Here is a 21,865-nt window from a genome sequence, read left to right on the forward strand (position 1 = left end):
TTTCAATAGAAGCCGGTTAGAGTTTGAGATTAATATATTTTTTATCCTGTAAAGTTACCAAATGCCTTCAAGCCATGCCTGATTTATTTATTTTTCATGACGGTTTTCCAAGAAAATGATTAACAAAAAACATATGAGTCTCAATCTGGATAAACAACAAAACTTATCTTAGAGCTCCACCAAGTTTTATGGAAATCTGTTCATGCATTTTTGTGATATCATCCTGGCAGACAGACTGACAGACAAAGTAACTAGCAGGCACAAACATTTTCTTGGCAGAGGTAAGAAAACTGAGTTGAGAGGTATGAAGGCAGGATTGCTGCAGCAGCCCTTATCAGCACCGTGCAAACTGTATTACCATCTTCTTTAAAGCAAAACTCTCAGATATAGCAATACCAATACAGGTTATGGATTTTAGGAAGAAAATCTACATGGTGGTCATTAGATCTGACACTTTATCTTCAGCTTTTCTGACAATTTATTTCTTTAATAAGTAGGAAAACAACAAAGGACTCAAAGTGAGTCTCAAATACTTAAGATCCCTCTTTTCTGCTGAAGGTAAAAGTTTGTCACTCTGACAAATCATAATCCTGTTTTGGTGGCGTAAGCTGACTTTAGAATGATAATACTGAACGAAGGCTGACTTGTGCACAACTGAACCAAAGCACTGATTAATAACCGCTTACAGCCGAGCCTATTCTCTAACGCCGTGCTCTGCTCGCAGTCGTTATTGACTGTTATACTTGATGAGACTTGTCTATTATTGCTGCAGAATTATGATAAGAGGAAATCGATTTCTCTCTCTGTGCTGTGGATGCCAGATTGATTATATGACTCAGACCTGAGATGATGGTGTAGCCGATTCCTCTTGGTCGGCCAAGATCCTGGTCAATGGCTGTTATCTTCCGCACCTCATATCCCTGCGGAAACACACACAACACAGAGTGCATAAGCTCTATGTAATCTTCACAGCCATGTTTTTTTTTGTGCTTTTTCTGCAGTGTTTCCTACTTTAATCTGACATTTCAAGGCAAAAACCCATGTCACAACCCAATAATACAACAGCTCTGCTGTGAGCTTAAAGAATATTAGTAGTACCTGCGCATAAAAACAAGCAAACAAACAAGATATCTTAGTGTTTTTTTAGCCTTTGAAAATCAGGTCAGGATGCAGACAAATATTTAACTTATCTTTTAATTCTTTACTGTTTTATTGGACAAGGGAGAAAAAAAGGAAAACAGTAACAGAATGCTAAATCCATCATGGTTGTCACAAACCATTTTTTTCTTTAGGTGTGTTAGCAGAATTTCATCGCTGTTTATTTCTCCTTTCATTGTTTCAAAGCTCTCCTGCTGCGCCAATGAGTCTGCTACTTGACAAAATCACAGTATGACAGCTCAGAAAAAAAGAAAAAAGGGAGAAAGAAAGCTATTTGAAATGTCTTTGATCCACTGTGCTTTCTCAGCCTTCGTGCCTCAATCAGACAAGGTGGTGATGCTTAAAAACTCCTGTGCAGCAATGAGCGATTGAGAGACCCTTCCTGCTTCTTTCTCCCCTCCTCTCTCCCTCCTTGGTCCTCCCACTCACTCACACCCGAGTGGGCTGCTTTCCATTGATCCTGCAAATTGTGTCTAAGACGTGTTTATGCTCCATTTCTGCCAAAGCATCTCCTGTCATTGACCAATTACAGCAGAATCAATTACAAGCCTTTTAAAGAGACTGATTCACACCATTCAGCAGATGAGAGGGAAACACACACGGACACACACTCTCATGAAGGATGTAGAGAAAATAAGGAACAGAGAAAGTTAGCTGGGAGAAGTGATGCTGAAGTAATGAGCAATACTCTCAAGCTGTCCACACAAGTGGAATATGTTCAATCAGCCATCAAAAATATTATCCCCTCCCCTTCAGCACACACCAATACACACACCAGCACACACATACACATCTCCCTAAACATGTTCTCTCCATCTCCATCCTTCCATTTCTGGCTATACACAGAATCACCCACCTACCCATTCTCCTTCCCTCCCTGACAGCCAAATTGTGTGTTTGTCCGAGAAGAGGCTTAATGTCAGTTCAAGCATAGATTCAGAGCCATAACTGTTAAAAACTTAGACCTATGATTTAATCTAAAAAAAACAAAAAGAAAAAGAAATGTACTCCCTTGTCAAATTTCTCCCTGGATGACAAGTTGATTGGCTCAAGACTACTAGAAAGTGAGAAATTGGGAGAACAAATGGACAGAAACAAAGTGGGTTCTGACAGAAGCTGAAACAGAGGGGCTTTGTGTAAGTCTGCACACTCACACCTTTGAGAGATGACCTATGACAGGGAACCCTGTTTTATACCCTTATGTGTAAATGTCATGGCCCTTCAGGACAGTCGACACTCATTCTGTCACTGTATGCCCTCGGCTTATCATCACTAAACACAACAAAATGGAAATGACAAATACTTGCTAGAATACAACATGAGGTCATTAGGTGTGTTAGTGTGTGAGTGTGGTGGTACCACTGGCTTTATCAATGTGTTTCACTGCTGTTACAGTCCTTTATCTGCTGCAGGGTCAAAGTGGCTCAGTAACGCTTTCAGACTTTGCTTGTGTATCTGCCATGACTTCTTTTTATGTTGTCACTGTAACAGGATTACACACTGCCCCCTACTGTTAGAGGCAGGAGGACTCCAAGGCAGTATTACTGAGGATTAACACTGCTCAGCTGCTGTGAGAAACCTGGAATCTACTCACTAATGTCAACTTTGCCACCCAAATTAATGACTCTATCTACAGAAATGCTCTCGTCTTAATTCTGTCATCTAACATTGCATATTTCTTCTTCCTCTCTCATTTTATATTCTCTTATTTCACCCCAAAATCTTATTCTCTTTTTCTACCCTTACAACCCTGCAATTCCCTTCTTCCTCTTCCTCCACTTGTGACCTTCCTGGTGACAGTTGATGAATCAGAGAGTCAGGGAGACACCGGGCGTCGACTCCGTCATGCCCCGTTAATATGCATGCAAATGTAGCACTTGACATTTCTACTATGGTGCATACAGGCTGGTGACGAGGGATAAGCAAGTGGTTGTGTGAGTTGTGAGACTGAGGGAGAGACAAAATGAAATAGAGTGACAGAGTGAGTGAGAAACAGAAATAAGGAGCGACAGTATTATACCCTTGTGTGTAATTCCTTCGCTGCAAGTGGAAACATTGATAGCTGGACCATTAGCCACCTGGGTACTGAGTTAAAGGGCTGAGTAGAGGGAGTGAGTGTAATAGCGCCTGAGAAAACAGACACTTAGTATATTAGATATCCATTATAAACCTACTTGCAATAAAGAAAAAGGGAAGGTCATTGTGAAACCCCTACTGCTTAGTACTTCATGGAATTCAGACTTTATACATATCATAAATCCCTTACACCTAGTGACCTTTGCTGGAGGCCTAACATGCTTTGGGCAGGACTGTAAATCTACCATAGTAATTACAGTCTGCAACACCTGCTGTATGTGGGGACCCCAATGTAAGTTTGGGTGTGTGGGGACTCCTAGAGATGAGCCTCAGGAGGAGAAGGAATCCTGCTCTGATTACTATTTAGGCCTTTATTTGGAACTACATGTCCACTGCACCTGCTTAATCCACCTTCTCCATAATCATCTACAGGACAGGTGAAGGTGCAGATGAGTACTGACATGAAGAAAATGATAAACTAGACGGTTTCATTTTAAACTTGCAAGATTATATGAACCGAGGTGCTGTGACTTTTTTATGGATGTAATTACTGACCAGGGGAACGTTCTCCTCTATGTTGGTACTGTAGGGCAGATTGGTGAAAACTGGATCCATGTCTTGGACATCGGTGATAGTGATGGCCAAGTTGGCAAGCCGGGACAAAGGTCTTACTTTGTCTTGATCCTAACAGAAAGAAAAACACAGGCATTAATTTGACCATGTATAGGAGCGTTGGGATTGTGTGTAGAAAATGTTCTGTGTGCCTACCGTGGCATTGACAGTGAGCTGGTAGGCTGAGGTTGTCTCATAGTCTAAAGGTCTGATGACCGTGACAGTGCCTCGGGCACCATCAATGGCAAAGAAGGCAGAAGGAGGCTGGAAAGAGAAAAGAACACTGCCACCAGTGCCCTGGTCTGGATCTGTGGCGTTCACCATATATATTGATCTGCCCACTGGTGTGTCCTGAAAGACACATTCAAACAGAAAAACGCAGTAGTGAGATCCTTTCCAATTAATGCAATAGAAAAAATATTAAAGAACACTACTTCAGAGTTAGATGCTGAATATGTGCAGGTGGTTTATGGATAAACCTTTTTCTTACTTAAAAGCTGCAAATAACATATGTAATCTTGCCATAATTTGACATCACTGGATCCTCACCTCCACAAGTTACCCCTAAGTTGCAAGATTGGACACAATATTTGTGTCCAATCTGGAGAAAAAAAAAAAAATGACTGGGATGCCTGCTTCAAACACTATTGATTGGTTACAAGCTAGAAGGTTGAATCAGAACCTTAGCTTCAGATGACAAATGGTAGCAGAAAAACAGTTGTTCTTATCATTAACAACACCGGACAACAAACAGACAACAGAGAGCAAGATTAAACCCAAGTGTATACAACTGCTCCTGGATCATCGCTCTCCACTATATAGAAACAAATAGCATACTTCTGCCTGCAAGGATTAGTTTCCCCAGAAAAAAACAAACGAAAAAACAAACAAAAAAACCCTTTACCATCATTTACTAGTATCCACACATCCAGCGAGACTGCAGTTTGTAAGACTGCGGTAAAGGGCAGAATTCAGAAGGGCTGGGATTATTATTATTATTATTATTATTATTATTATTGGGAATAATCAGACAAATGTTGGAGTCATCTAGCCACCTTTATACTAATAACACCTGGAGCTGAGCTGTGCTGTAGGATATTTAACATTTAATCTGCAGTTCTTAATAAATGGTGAACATTTCTGTTGAAAGGTTTGATAGAAGATGAAGTCAAAGTTTTGCTCAAACAAAACTTCTGTAAATAGAATCAAAAATGGTAGAGAGGTGACGAGATAATGATGACTTTTTCATTTCCCATAGTACTTTGTGCATGTGGGCAGTTGCAGAATATATTTTAATAGTTGGCCTCTCAGGCAGAAGCACTGTTATTCAATGCAACCCTATTGCGCTAATCACTCACTTGATTGAGCCGATTTCTTCTCAAAATGAAGCAGCTTGAATGTCATGATTGTCAAAAAAAACATTTGCTGCACCTTATTGTCTGGTAATATGAACAGTGCTTATCCTTGCTGTCCACCAAAATTACCTTGGCTATCAAATGAAGTCACATTAACTGAAAGAAAAACAGTAATGCCCAGCAAAAAGCTGTCTGATTTGGTCACAACTGGTAATACCTGCCATAATAACAAATAAAGAGAACACTGTATAAACAAACACAGTTCTATCTTGTCTTGGCTTGTCTACAAGTTTGACAAACATTTTTATTAATTGGAATTTTATCTCAAAACAGCCACACACACACACACACACACACACACACGCGCACACACACTCACACACACACACACAGAGTTAATGAGAAATGAGTCCTATAGATAAAAAAAAAAAAAAGGTTGTGCTTGAGAATGGAAAGTACTTGGATAAAAATGCCATAACAAGGCTCCTTTTCTCTTCCTCAACTTGTTTTCTGCAGTGGGTGTGCTTGACCACATGGGAAGGTTATGTGCCGAACTAAGCTTTGGATCTGGACCCTGATCCAAAGCTTAAGTGACACAGTAAGAGGACTGTTGACTCCACAGTCTGTCTCTGCAAGTATAAGGGCAATATGGAGGTGTATTTGTATTTGAGTGCGTGTACACTAGCTTGTCTTACAGTAGCTGCTGGGAGTAGCTGCATGTGATAGTTTGGGTACAGCACATGTGGATGCTTGTTTGAAGACTGTGTTTATGTGGAAAGAGAAAGTTGGTGGAGCTGATCTGTGAAGATGTGTGTGAGACTTGGACCTGTTGACCAACTGTCAGACAGCTGCTGGACATAAAGAGTAACCCCTCCACGTCGGCTAACCCTCTCCACCATCTTTCTCTTTTTGCTTTTTCTCAGTTCTTTCTCCACAAACATACATTTTTCTTGGAGGGGTAAAAAACAAAACAAAAAACTACTTCATTTGACAGTCACTTTCTCAAACTGCAGCACTGTGAGTGAAGCAAAAGTATACCATAGATTACTAGTGAGTGCAGGGACGGAATTACTAATCTACACCCCCACATCAATAACGGCATTTTGATAAACATTGAAGCTGCTTTTCTTTGATATATTAATTATGCTTGTCAACTTGTCTGTTTACAAGAAATCTGGAAACACCTCTGAAGGTACCCCACAGCAGCATGACACTGGAGCACAGGAACAAATTAAATGGGAAAAGAAAAATTCAACTGGAGGCAAATAATTAAATCATATTTTTTCTGTTATGTGTGCACACTGACAAGAACATAGCTGTATTTGTGTATGGCATAGATGTTTATGTTATCAATTTGGCTTTGATGTCAAGGATGCAGATTGATAGCTAAGCAACTGGTGAGTTAGTGTGTGTTGGGATACTTTTTTAAGGATGAAATTAGAATGCACATAGGAAAAATGTGATGCATCCTTCCCTCCCCTAAAGCATGCTGGTTTCTATCTTTCTAAACAGCAACCTCTAATACAATGCCTCAGTAACATCACCCAGTGTCGAAGGCCTTAAGGTGTAGTACACATTACATGTTTTTATTCTGATATGCAAACACATAAACACCTGTTTTGATCTACAGACGCAGTGTTCAAAGCTGTTAAGCAAAAAGAGTTCAGTGCAGATGACCAACTCTCACTGGTATGTGTCAGTGTGGTACTTCACAGTTTAGCATGCTTAGCTTTGAGCAGGTCAGGATCAGAATAGGACCAACAAATGTTCAAAATCAGAAGAATCATATTCCAGGGTGGGGGGGTCAGTTCTGTTCTTCCTGAAGTCCATGATGATCTCTTTTTCTGTGTTTAGTGCCAGACTGTTGTCTGAGCCCCAGGTCGTTACTTACTGGACCTACTCTCTATAGCGAGCCTCATCTACCTTGGAGATTAGACCAACCATTGTGGTGTCGTCTGCAAATTTAACGATGATGTTACCGTGGGCTGGACCGAAGTCGTAGGTGTAGAGGCATTACAGGAGGAGACTTAGCATGCAACCCTGTGGTGAACTGGGGATCAGCGTGGGGCTGGAGGAAAGGTGGGGACCAAGTCTCATAGTCTGGAGTCTGTTGGTGAGAGAGTCCTCAACCCACGAACTTAACAGGGGGGAGGCTCACAACGTCCAGGTTGGTTGTCCAGTTGGTTGTCCAGTTGGTTCACATTATTTATATAATTTTTCTTGTTTTTAATGTAAAAATGCTCAGTTTGAATAAATGGTGCATTTTTATATTAAGACCAAAGCACAAAAACAGCCTTGGACTGTCAGCCCTTTATGATAAATTTCTCTGTATTTCACAGCAGTTCATAAATGCAGCACAGCTGGTATTATGTTCTTAGCAGCTCAGCATGTAGCTCATTAGAGAGTAAAGAGCCATCACACATATAGTCTTTTACTTGCCTTTCATACCTTCTACTGGGCCTTGATACCATTACCATCAGGACATTGATTGGGTGATCAGGTGCAAAATGCTAGGCAGTAAACTGCTCTGGTTTTATTAACCTCTGAGGCTGCCAAAGTACCTCCCCATCAATGAGACACACGATAAACAATACTAAGCAAAGACTGGCAAGACAGGTGACTGCTGGGCTGGATACCACTGCAGGCTTGGTTTGAAGCACTGCATGTGTCGCTACCTATTATTTCTTGAGTGCAAAAGCCAATTGGTTTGTCATGGCTTATATTCCTGCATATATGCCTTGACAGCTCTTTGTAGCTTCTGAAAAAGTGGGGGTTATTTCTGCAAGAAAGAAGAATGTTAAGTGGTGAGACAGTTGAAGAGGAATGAAGAGCATTCCCTGCTGTGCCTTATCTGAAGTGCACTGCAGGAATCATCCTCTTCTCCCTCTGAAAGTTACTGCTAATGGAAGACGAAGAGACACATACTACAGAGAAATATAGAAGGATGGAGGAAAACAGACATTTAAAGGAGGAACACAGGATGTTTTGGTAGACTATTTAGATTAATCGTTTTGATGATAAACTATGGGTTCAAATTTTCAAATTATAATTATAAGCATTTCACCAAATAAATTACTCCTGAAATTCAAAAATACTTCAGATGTGATAAGCATTAAAGTTCTTGCTTATTATGCTGACTGTTTATTTCCTTCATTTTTATCAATAAAATGTGCAGAAAGAAATTTATTGCTGTTTCGTAGAAGTTCAGGTTGAACATAAATTACAGTTAGAAACTAGTGTAAACAACATTCCTGGGTTGATTAAATTAAAGCAAGCAAACAAACAAAACTCACAAAAACTCCTGTAGTTGAACAAACTGTACAAGTCAGAATTCTGCAACGACCCATAGATCCACAGAGGAGTGTAAGGAAATACTAAATCAATAAAATTTCCCAGGAGCATCATGAGTACCTTCTCGAAAAGGAAAAAATCTGGACATGCAATGACTTCTCTGAGTTGGTCTCTCAGCCAACTTTGGAAATGGGCAAGAAGGACATTGGTCACGCAAATGACCACAATCCCAACGGTCGCAGCAACTGTGAATTTAAAATTTTCTGCAGAGATGGAGGGGGCTTTACAGGGACATTTCATCAATCAAGCTGTTGCAATATTCTTGCAAGGGAAGTCACAGATAACAGAAATCCCACATAACAGTCCCAACAGCATTAAACAAGGTTTTTCTAATGACATAATCTTCAAACCTGAGGCCATAATCCATATCACCATCATACATCTGGTGGAAACTATAGCGCTGTTCCTCACTTGGTTAGCCAAATACCAGTCCTCTCTAGTGTGACTGCAGTATGCTACAGTGATCTGGGAACAGTTTCTTGAATTCAAACTGCATCTGGCTGCACAAAATCCACCATTTCAGCACTTTAGATCACACAATAAAAACAACGCTGGAAGGGCTTCATGAGAAATTTGAATGTTAAAAGTGAACCATAATCTAAACAACTGAACATAACCTGCTGTTTTAACTTTGATGTACTTGGTCCTGTATGACACTGTTGGAGTAATTTCCAGTGAAGAACTGAGGTCAGTCGAATCATACCTATAAAGATTAATGATAAGCCGGAACTGCAAAACCATGATGGTGCTACAAAGAAATAAATAAAGGGGACCTAAACTGAGTGGTAGGAATAATCACCATACAGTGAATAAGTCTGATTACTTTCTAAACCTACTGCAAGTATAAATAAGGGACTAATGATACACTTACAGTTGCACGATGACAACAAACAAAATTTAAAAAGGATAAAAAAAAGAGGAGATAGAAAGCAAGGATATAGATAAAAACAAATCAAAGTCAGAGTCTGTCACAAACAGCCATATGATGCTTCTAATAACGAGGTGAGGCTCCTGTTCAGTTTTAATGGTGCCTCTGCTGTAAAGTATGGTGTGTTTGCTCTGTTGTCTCATAGGTTGACAGCAGCAGATTGCCTTACTCCTGTGAACCAGATTTCATGTTCTACATGACAGTGAGAGTTCTAGGGCCCCAGAGAGTCAAAGTTGGATAGACTTTAGGTCTATACTGCTCTGGGACCTTAAAAGGTAACAGGCTAGAGTCCACTGAGGGCTGGTGCTGAGTGTAATGGATTCAGCTCTCTCCTTTAGGAGTCCTTGAGAGAGAGCAGTATCCGTGGTGAGGGATGGGACACTGTATAATAACAATTTGGTTTAATTCTTTTTTTTTTTTTTTGTCGCTTGTAATGCTAGAACTAAAGCCAAATTCATTCAGCCTGCAGTGTGAAGGCAAATTATACTCTTGAGTTGAACAAGCTAAAAGCCTGAATTTGTGTACGATTAGTTCAAAACATTATGCAAATTCCAAAACATTACTTTTGTAATGGAGAAGTAAAGAGGGTTCTGTTAAAAGCATAGATAGAAGAAGCAACAAAAAGGCAAGATACACAAATTTCTGAGCACTTAATTTTCCATTTTTCTTTAACGATCAAGTGTTTAAAAAGAACTTTTGAGCGTCTTACATTTCTAGCATGTCGTTGTTAATTAAAAATAACAAAAACTGACACCTGTGATTTCTGCTTCACCGCATCTCTAAGGAAATGTAGACTGGGATCCATTAGCTTGAGAATTTATAGCATAATGCTTATACTGCTCTGAAAAAAAAGGAGAATAAAAACCGCTCCATCACACCTGATTAGTATTCTTCTGTTTAGTACATGTTCACTACTAAAGTCATACTGAGTTGCTGTATTTCTTCAAAATGATTCAAAATAAACTACTTCACATATATGTGGGCATGTTTCTCCATGCTTAAGTACTGTCCTTAACATGACCAGGTTTAGCTTCATGTGGTACATTTATAACACAGATGCAGCATTGATTTTGTGCTCAGAGAATGTTGTTTTCTACTTGAGATTTCTAACCAAATGGTCCACAGATCACAGCTGATAGCCAAAGATGGCTGCTCTGCAAAATACAGTAATGTAATATTGATTTTGCATTTAACTATTTGATTTTATTTACCAATAAATTCAAAAGTTTGCAAAAGAATTACATTTAGTAGAGGAGATTTGTTTTGTAATGTTAAGCTTCTGCAAATATGTTGGCATCAAACCTAAGTGAACTTGAATGTCTAGAATGACTGTGCCTAATTTTCTGCAGTGAAAAACATAATTTCTGAGGGAAGTATAAATAAACTCTGCATCATTAATGAAAATAGGAATGAAATGCCTCTCAAATAGTTCAAATATGCAATTCAACTCTGCATGAATTCTTGCTAACTAAAAACACTGAACTGATCCTAGCATACAGAAGCCACAACAACTAGGAAACACTCACAAATAATTATTATTTAAAAGATTGTGCTTACCATATCTATAACAAAAAACAAACAAACCAAATGAGAGAGCAACCAGCCAACTGATCAGCTCACCCATCAAAATGGAATCTTTTAGTCCTGCTTATACTGTAGCCTGTAGTGGCCAAAAATGCAGCTGCACCCTGCTGACTGACTGAGGAATCTGCCTCAAAAATCAGTCTTTGGCATGCGTTGAATCCAAACTAACTCTTCAAGCTTTATTCAACCTGGTAAGGTCCATGGAAAACCTTAAGACTTTAGAGAACAATTCTTTGCACTTATTTTGTCATAAATGTGAAAAAGATGGTGATTTGAAGGGGCAGTGCTTAGGTTTTGCCCCCTGCTGCTTATAGCTTCAGAGGCCCAACTGTTTCATACAATAGAGCCACGATTACTCCTACACTGCTCGCAAGGTTCTCGGTTCCTTCCCAGCAGTCTGCTCTCCGCTTCCAACCCAGCAGGCATGTGATTACTCCAGCTCTGTTCACCCTTTCATTTCCTGCTTCTCTCAGCCGCTGTCCCGCCATCATTGCCTCCCACATGTGACCCCTTGTCCTGCTACCACTCGCATTATTGGGACTTTTGTGAGGGAACGTAATGCAAATGAGAAGAAAATTAAGCATAATAATGACCAAGTATTATAAGGTAAGGAGAAAAATATTTTGAATAAAATAATTCTGTTAAAATCCTGAGTTTATCATGTGCAAAATATTTCTTTCACACTGAATCTGACAGAGGTGCTTAAAATCAAAGATTGACTCAAAAGGCAAGCTGCTATGTTTTTTTTTTTTTTTTTTTTGAGCTGTTTGTAAATCATTTGGACCTTTTTGTAACCTGCAGTAGTGGACAGTCACAAGTTTAGTGGACATAAATGATTTATTAATGGATGAAATCTGAACAACGGAGTACCTCTGTTAGATCATTTCTTTGAGAAAAACTACAGTCAACACCTTTTACTAATCATTAAACCAGAGGAATGTTAACCAAAATTTTATACTAAAAAAGAAAAGTTGTGAACCATGAATACATATATATATAATCCTTTGAGTTATATATTCTGCATAATACTGAGATACAACATAAACTGATGTAAACTGGTGAGCCGGGATGGTGGTAATGCCTTTGCAGTGTGCAGCTTTAGCAGAAATGCTGAAGCTATGAACAGTAAGACCAAAATTAATCTTAAAGGTGACACAAAGAGCCATATTTCACATCCGAAATTAGCTTATCAATAATTCACTGATATTGAAACGAGAGTAAAAGTCCTTCATTTGCATGGTTTCTATAGTTAATAGAGGAAATTTTTCCCAAAATGATTTATGACCTGTTGAAAAGCCAGAATTGTTTAGCTAGCTTTAAAAATGCATGATTTTCCAGATAGACATGGTAAGTGTGGAATTGGTGTTTTGGCCCATGTGAGGACCTCTCCACAAATATAATTGTGATTTAGGCTTATAATACACTGGCTTTAGGGTATACCAAACATTACAATAGTGAAGTTAAATGATTGAGTTCTTTAGTTCTTTGCAGACATGTCCTTCTCAATGTGTTGCATGTGGAGAAGACTGAGGAGTCTTACAGTGAAATGGAAGTTGTGCTGACACCCACCCTGCTTTGTACCATGTCTTAATGAAAATTAAATAGCAAAGATGTAAAAGAAACTCACATGTACAAAAACTGTGTAAACTAGTAAACCTGACTCCTTCAAAAGCATGTCTAGAATACTCTGAAAAACATTGTAATTTGAGATGAAGAGAAAAAGAACAGTTCTGGGCTGCAGAATGGTGTGATGGTTAGTACATCTGATTCACAGCTAGGAGGCTATAGCTTGAATCACAGCTGTGGCCTCTCTGTGTAGAGTTTAAATGTTCTTTCCAAGCATGTATGTTTTTTTTTCTCTAGGTACTCCTCTCACAGTTATAAAATGTGCATGATAGGTTGACAAGTCATTCTGAAGCCTCTCTAGGGTTTAGCATGAGTGTACATGGTTTGTCTTGTATGATGGAAAATGAATTAATGAACAATTCTGTGAGGAAATGAAAGCATTTTGTGCAGTTTAGTCATGGCAGCTGTCACAACAGCTCACAAAAGGGGCACATGCATATCTCATTAGAAAATATATAACTAATTGTCAAATATTCTTGATTTACATAAATTACAAGACATATAAATATGTTAAAGCTTTACAGAACTCATTAATGTTTTTCTTCAACACACAATGGCAAATAAGTTTTTTTTTTCATTTCACTTGCTCCTTTTTAGTGACTTTTTTCTATCTTAACAAAAGTTTCATCTTAAGAGCTCAAAAAGCAGTTATCCTGACCAGTTTAAACATTCATCTATGTTTATCTGTTTGTGCTTTACTGAGAGAAATGAGGGGTGTCAAGAGTGTCTTCTTTTCTCCTTTTTATTTTGTTTCATGTTTCTACAAAATGTTTGTCACACTTGTATCTTGTTTTTTTTCCCCTCTAGTCTGTTCCTGCAGAAATAATTCAAGTTCTCTTTTGCTTTTCCAAACCTGCCTCCTGTTCTTGGCTCCTCTCTCTCCTGAACTGTGACAGTTGGCCTTTTCTTGGCAAGTCATTTGACCTCCTGTACCCAATGGATTTCTGTTAAATTGGTCAGGAAGACATAATGCTTCACGTATAGTAATAAGGACCAAGCCTTTGTGTACTGTACAGAAAGTGATGGCAAAAAAATGTGACCCATTATAACTTCCTTTCTTTCCGTTTTGCTCTTTCACTTGTTTCCACTCTCTGACCTGGCGGAGCAAATTTCTTGGGAAGCACTCAGCCGAACAAAATGATTCCACACCAACAGACAGCAAGATGAGCGAGGCAAGGACAGCCTTTGAATGAGTGTGTGTGTGTGTGTGTGTATAAGAAAGAAAGCATGTGTCTGAGTGCTATGCACTTATACTCTTAACTTTAGCAACTAGGAGCAGTTCTTTTTCTTTTTTAAATTTTTTTGCTTAAAAAAAGGCTATTAGGCCACATTCTCAATCTTAATGCCTTATTATTTAAAAGGCTAACAAGGTTAGCTATTTTGATTTGTTATAATTAGAATTATAAGGTTCATGATCAGGGTAGATTTAAGTGATGGTGAAAGTAAAGGGTTCTAATATAGAAAATCAGCACAGCCAATTTAGGGTCTTCACGAGGACAAGCACAACGGTGTGTGTGTTTATATGTATGGGAGGGCTCCTATCAAAAAGAAAAAATAAATAACATCTTTATCACCTAATCAGTCTTCTCCCCCAACTGCCCGACCTCAGTCTCCCTGTCAGAGCTCAGGGCTGACTGCCTCCAAAGAGCTGGAGCTGTTTGTTTAAATGTAAAGGTAATCAGGTCCAGCGTGCCGCAGGGATCCACACAGCCAGAGAGAGACAGATGGGTTGATCCCCGGGGAAGGGTACAAGGACGGGCCAAAGCAGCAAGTTCTGTACCCTCTATCTGCTATGAGGTGTTATCTGTATCAATTCAGAGAACAAATATTGTGATTGATAATGTGTTTCTGAGCTTAATTGATAGAGGACACATGTGTTTATCATGTTTAAACTGCAACTATTTGGTGCAGTTTTAAAAATCTTGCTCCTCTCATGTTGAAGTATTTCTGTGTTTCTGACATAGTTATGTCAAAGTACACATTGATGCTCTTGTTATCAAAGTTTAGTGGTCAAAAAAGTCTGTTTGAACCCCCAGTCGCCTGCCTAACTTCATGGTTGAGCTTCAGGTGTCTCCCCTTAAAAAGAAATCTTCCTTCCTTAACCCATGAAATGTTGTTCATTTTTAGGTTAGGTTATTGGTTGAATGTCAGTGAAAAAAATCATGTTAGGGACATTAGAAAAAAGATGAAACCTATGTGGAAGAAGACAAAAATTAATTATATTTGAATGTTCATGCAGAAAAAAGATCCAGCATTCTTATGCCACTGCAACTATTTATTTATTTATTTTTAAATAAATCTAAAAAAATCCAAAGTGACGAGTTATTTTACAAAGGCCATGAGCTGAAACATCACGTGTTATAATAGTAACCTTCACAATTTATTTTATAATTAGAATAAAACAAGATTTATTCAAGGATATAGTGTATTTATTTTAATATAGATAATGCACATTTTAGGTTAGTAATCTCATCTCTAGGTCTAAATTCATTTTCAGGTATGCAGTGAAAATAAAACAAGCTCAAATACTTTAAAATAAATTTTAGGGCTGACATTTGCAGTGCCCCGATTAGCACTTTCCTTTTTTTCCCCCCCAGCCTGGGGCATCGCGTGATGCTGATAACTGCATCACATGCCAGACACAAGATATCAACACCTTGACAATTTTAAATGTGAACCATGGGTGATCATCAAAGAAACACAAAAGGGCATTTTCAGAGGAAGTGAGGAAAAGAAAGTGAGAGAGCAAAAGAAAAGACATCAGACCAACTTTTACTGGCTGGAGAGAGCTCAGAGAAGAGACAGGATGCATGATGTATGTCGTCATTAGGGAGTTCAGTAGTGCCACTTTAAAAATAATTTTAGAAAGAAAAAAGAAAAGAGTCCTATTAATGGTTTTTCAGTCAAATGCTGCCAAAATAGCATGAGAGTAGAGCCAGAGGCAACTTTAACTGTCCACAATAAATTTTCCCAAGTCTAGAAATTAATATCATGGAACCTGTTAAGAAGGCAAACAGAGATTTCTATTTCATAAATATATTTAAAAGTCAAATTGACATACTGCAATTTAGTGATGGCAGTGAAAGGTAAATGATAAAATCTATTTGCCTTTTCTCCAAACAGAGAATCTGGATCTCTTAATTCCTCCATGTCTTCAGTACTCTTTTTAAAGAAGTCATTTTTTAAAAAAGAATTAAATGCAAATTAGAATCGAGCTGATTATCATATAAACGGCTATTGCCTAGGGCACTGAGAAAGTAGCTTTATTTATTTATTTTATCATATTTTTCATGTTATCCCATAAAACTCTGACTTTAATCAGTCCACACTTTCTTTTAAAGACATAAGGGAATCTGGGACTAGGTGAAATAAGCTTTTCTGTTTATGAATGTATGCAGGCAGCCTGTATTTTTGTTTCAGTGGGTTTATATAGCAAAAATATAGACTCAAGAGCAGGGAACACACTTGACAGCTTAATTTACATCGAATACTCTCTTGCTGATCATTGCTCAATTAGCCAGGTGCTGTCTGCTCTTGTTACTCCACATTCTTCAGTGAAGGCATTCCCCTGTAAAGGTGCAACATCGCAAATCCCCATAAACCAAGGCTGAGGGACAGTTGTACAGGATTTTTATGGCAGCTGGATTGTGTTTGCTGTCAGTCACCAGTGAATGATTTGACTTTGATCTGAATACTCAAGGAATGAGAAAAATGCTAGTTTAATAATTACCCAGAAGAAACATAAATGAAAGATTATGTGAAGTTGAGAGGAGAGATTTAGACCAAACCCTAGTCGAGTAAGGGACCCAGAACTGGAAACTGACCTCCATAAAAATGTATCTAGCCTTAAACTACAGCAAAAATGGAAGTTATTCACATGTAGCCTTTTATTTGTGACTTGAAGGCTTCTTTTTGACAGTTAGTGAAATTCTAATTTTTATTGCTTCAACTAAAGTAATCTGATGCTGTTAGGAAGATAGAAGTAATCTCTCCAGATGTCTAATCTTTGTGTTTTATACAAGGATCTGGATTTTATAGCTCTACAATGCATTTTAAATACTCCTCCATCCCTTTAAAATTGTTGAGGCATTTATTTGTATAAAAAAAAAAAAAATGCAGTAAAATTTAAGGGAAAAAAAAGAAAATGACTGGAATAAAATAAAATACAATTAAATATAAAATAAATCAATAACAATAAATAAATACAAATTATAGATAAAATTAATAATAGTAAATGAAAAAAATAATGCCATTATAAAAAACGAAAAACAAACAAACAAACAAACAAACAAAAAAAAAAAAAAAAAAAAAAAAAAAAAAACTTTTAAGGGGTTTTTCTTAAAGTTTCAATGTACCAGCCAGTGGAGTTTATAATACATCTCAGTGTTTTATAGAGGTCTCTTCCATTTTCTTTCCAACTAGAAGACCTCAAGTCTAACAATACAATCTAGTCAACATTGTATGTTGGTCCTTGATAAAAAAAAAATGTTGATAAAAAAAAATTATTTTAAATTAGGTTGTGAAAAAAAAATAAGTGAAAATAAATAAAAAAATAAATAAATCATAAAAATGATAAAAATAAATTATTAACAATGTTAAATAATTTATATAACTAATTGTGTGAAAAATTTTTAATGCATTTAATGCATGCGCAGCATTCGTCATTAATGATGGCGAGACATGGAGGTGTCTAAAGGAAATATGGAAAAAGTGAGTTAACTGGCTCTATGCATGAACTTGAGGGTATCACACCCATGGGAGATGATCCTTTAAAACCCACACTTTACTGGTGAGAGGGTCCAACACCTGCTTTTTTTAGCATTTAAAAAAAAACAAAAAAAACAAAAAAAAACTTTCCACATAGTTTGCGCAAACATCGCTGCTCTGGTTGTCTGCACTCTGCAGAGCATGGTAGCCTCCTCCTCCCCCCTCCCTCTCCTGTTGTAAATCACAAACAAGCAGCAACCTCCAGCGGTGAAATGTGAAGCCTATCAGGAATTGCAAAAAATTGCAGTTCACCTCTCATCCGCTAGGGGCTGGCTCCAAAATTGCAAATCCCCATAGACTTCCATGTTAAAAAGGCCAACCTACAGCAGAAATAAAGCCTTGTACAAAAATCCATTTTGGGATTAAAAGGTCAAGTTCACCTTCATGACAACTGTGAGGGGGGGTAATTTTTTTTCTAACTTGTATGTTTTTTTTCTAACTTTGGATGTTATTTAATCTTTAAATTCAGCATAATTAGGGGCGTGTCCTTTTGAATGACAAGTATGAAATATCCGCAGCAAGAAGGGAGAGTGTAGCACAAATGCAGTCTTTAGTCTGCTAACAGTGCACCTTAACTTTAGCCCACCTACCTTCATTAGCTGGTTAGCTCACGTTAGATCCGAGTTGGCTCAGTTAGCTCTTAGCTAGAGTTTGATAGACGTCAATCATCCACCCCCATGCTCACAGCCCCCCTCTCAGCTCCAACACTTTGCCCATTTTTGTATTGTTCGGGAACGACGGCAGGCGTGACGCTGCCAAGATGGCGATGGTAGGAACCGCCCAACGAGCTTCACTTTTGCTCTTCAGAAACCTACGGGTGACGACACGGAAGCTCCGTCCATCTTTTATATACAGTCTATGGTCTGTCTTTGATCAGATTATTGGCTTTACTGTCGCTACTACCGTCTCTCTTGTTGCGTTTGTTTATCGTTCAGCTTAGAAGGAGGAAACTCACGGTTCATGGTTCACACTGGCACATATTTACCACAAAAGTACAGTTTTTGGACGCGGTAAATAAAGTAAGTAGCACTCATCAGTCTCATGTTAATCAGATTCATGTCAGTGTCACGGAAACAAGGGGATGTCTTCACTAAATCATTGGTGCTGTGCAGATGTTGGAGACACAGGTCTTATCATTTAGCGGTCATTGATGTAGTGAGAATATTTATAAACTGGTTCTGAGATACAAATAAGAGAAGCTCTCCTCTCTAATAAAGTAGCTGACAGGTGGTAGAAAGGATTTATACTTCAGATATGCAGGGGAGGGTCTAGACTAGGGGAGGGTCTAGACTAGGGCACTGACCAGAAAAGGTTGGCACATGAGATATATATTTTTTTAAGGTCTTGATTTTATGTAATATTGAACTGATTATTAAAACTAAAGTGATTATCTAATGTGTAAAAAAATGAAGAAAAACATTTGTTTGCTCTTTCTCTTGATACAATACAGCAAAAATGGGCAGATTTCAGGCATAGTCGCGAATGGTATTAATCATGATTAATTAATTTGTAAACTGTGATTAATCTGATTAAAAATTTTTAATCGCTTGACAGCCCTACTTTAAATATAAAATGAAGAAAACCTGAAATGCCCTAAAAAAAATTAAAAATACACTGTAAAGTAAGAAAACGTTAACACATGTTCAAAAATAGCTGAGAATGCAAACGTCTGCAAGATTAGCTCCAGACTTCTTGAAGATGCCTTACACAGTCACTTCAATAATAATATATCTGAAAAATCTCAGAGTTTGTGTTAATAGTAGGTACATTTCTTGATCCTTTGCAGTGTGCATGCTGATAAGAGATGTTGCTTCATACTCTGTTGAATTGTTTTTAGCTTTCCCATTTTTTGTTGAGGTTGGTGATGCATCCATATAGATAAGGTACTGATAAACATAAAAACTATTTTGACATTTTAGTTTGGAGCCTAAAGCTTGTTGCATACTCTGTAAGAAGCAAGAACTTTTTTCTTCTTCTTGAGGCTGCATGAACAAGAAAAAAAGTTTGTATTTGTATTGGTCCAGTCAATTCAAACTCCACGAGAAGCTTCATCCACAACAGGGTGGGGATAACTTCAAGGGGGGTGTCTGTGTTTTTATGTGGAAAGACTAGCTGACCAGGTTATTTCATATTTAACAATAAACTTTGTCCGTGGCAGGGCAGGGTTGTGCACGCAGCGGTGTCCATGTCTTTAAATCCCACATGTGTTGTATACATTAGAGCCACTTTTCAAAATAAGCATAACTGGCCAGAGGTTTGCCGATTAAACGCCTTTATATTCTTAATTTATCATAAAACAGTAAACGTTGTCAACTGTGGGAGTCGTTCAGAATAATGTCATTGCGCCTTCTGTCGACTAGATGGCGCTCTGACTCCATTTAATCCTTAGTGCTCCCTGCTAACTAATGCGACAGCTAGTAGTAGGATGTTCAGGAGAGCCGGCTCTTTTGCCTCAGCTCTCAAGGAAGAGCCAGCTCTTTTGGCTTCCGAATGGCTCTTAATTTAGCATCTTTTGAAGCCCCATAATTTACCTTTCCTTCTCAAACAATGAATAGTTTGTGTTTTGAAAACCTGTTTGTGTGCAACAGGTTTTGTGCATTTTATCTGATATAAAACCACTCGCTTTTGTTTAACATTTCAACAAAACTGTTTTATTCCACAAATTTAAAAAAAACAGCAAAAAATTCCACAAATAGAATGAGAACCAAACTCAAGAAAGCAGCATTAATGTCCTCAGTGCAGGTTGGCTTTCAGAAAAATAAGATGCCTCATCTTAGATGGGCTGATCCAGTTTCTCCTCTCTGTGAGTTGGGTTTGATGACACTATGCACTCACGCACTCTCCTCACAGCTGTCTGATGTTTCACTCACAGCCTGTGTCCGAATGTGCACCCTACTCCCTACATAGTGCCCTATATAGGGGTCACGCCATTTTGTCGGAGTGTCCGAATATCCGGAGAAAAAAAAGTAGGGCACTCAAAATTACCCACAATGCATCTTAAAAAGTAGTGAGCATCGATGGTCACTAGACGGGTCAATATAGACCACAATGCATTGCGGGCAGAAGCTCAACATGGCGCAAGGAGGCGAAGAAACTGAGCTGCGCAAAATAAGCAAACAAAGAATAAAATACAACATAAAGAATAAAAATAAAAATATTCACATACAACTTTGGATTAGATTTGTAATGACATCTTGACATGGGTTGTGGTTGCCATTGTGACGGCGATAGTCACGTGGTTTGAGGCTAGGAAAAAACAGGCAGTTTCTGTCCAAATCGCCAAGCGAATGAGTGCACAATGTAGTGTGCTATGTAGTGAACGAGAGGTTAGGGATTAGGATGGACATTCGGACACAGCCACAGTGTTGCTCTGTCTATCCCCCCACTTTGTTTTCACATAATGGTATGATCCAGTATCCTCACATGTGATTGACCGCCTGTCCATGTGGGCCAATCCAAACAAAGCAGTGCAGTGGGCAGAACTGAGGCTGAGCACTGAGAGTTAAGTAGCAGCAAAAAAACAAACAAACAAACAAACAAAAAAAAAACAAACAAAAAAACTGGGAAAAAACCAAAACAAAAAAACAAACAAACAAACAAAAAAACAGGGAACCTGCTTTCACTTGATGCGAGCTGGCTCTTCTGATTCTCTACAGAGCGTCGGCTCTCAGTGCTGCTCTTTCGCGCATGGCACATCACTAACAGCTAGAGGCTGAGAACACTACAGTACTACGAAGAATACATTCATAACGACATTGTGAAATTAAGAATGACTCACCGTGTCTCAAGTTTTAGTTTAACTTTGTTTGTCCTGTGTCATGATAAAGGACCCGTGCTTTGTTTTAATTGGCCATGCTTTTTATTTTACGTTGCATTGCTAAAGTTGTGCTAACCTAGCTTAAGTTACTCCCTGTCCTTTATGTTAGCCATAACATTGCTGTGCTTATGCCAACCTAGCATAGTCTTAGCTAACAGCTTAAAAGCCAGCAAGTAACCACAAAAATAATGAAATGTACAAAATACTAGCGAGTACAGAAAAAACGTTCATCACTCCATCAGCTGTGTGTTGAGACACATATAAAGAAAGTTAAAAAAAAGTTAAAATGATGAACATTACTCTCTGTCTTCAGCAACTGTCATGATGTCCTGTCACTCCTAGTTTTACTTTGTCAGAAAATACTAGACGCCAACTCAAGCTTTAACAGCATCTTACTGTGTGTTGTTGTGGAGTACATAAGTGCCAGACTATTTGTGACCATTACATGTTTAAAATACATCTCTGTCAAAGATGACATGTTTTGACATCTGAGAAAAGCGTCTGGTTTTTATTTTGGTTTATAGGAGTCATGACTTCATGGCAAAGAAAATAATGGAGTAGAGAAAGTGTGATTTAACATTAAAGTGCGTC

At 38.3% G+C, this 21,865-nt stretch overlaps 1 protein-coding gene across 1 annotated transcript in view; it reads right to left on the bottom strand.

Moving 5' to 3' along the window:
* LOC121656108 (cadherin-23-like) overlaps positions 1–21,865 on the bottom strand; it is a 161,394-nt gene that overhangs the window by 63,066 nt on the left and 76,463 nt on the right. The window contains exons 7-9 of the mRNA XM_042011154.1: positions 4,003–4,197; positions 3,790–3,918; positions 842–920 (exon numbers count right to left, since the gene is read on the bottom strand). Of these exons, the coding sequence (XP_041867088.1) occupies positions 842–920; positions 3,790–3,918; positions 4,003–4,197 (403 nt within the window). The remainder of the gene's footprint in view (positions 1–841; positions 921–3,789; positions 3,919–4,002; positions 4,198–21,865) is intronic.

Source organism: Melanotaenia boesemani, chromosome 16 (genome assembly GCF_017639745.1).
Source record: "Melanotaenia boesemani isolate fMelBoe1 chromosome 16, fMelBoe1.pri, whole genome shotgun sequence".
Classification (NCBI taxonomy): Eukaryota; Metazoa; Chordata; class Actinopteri; order Atheriniformes; family Melanotaeniidae; genus Melanotaenia; species Melanotaenia boesemani.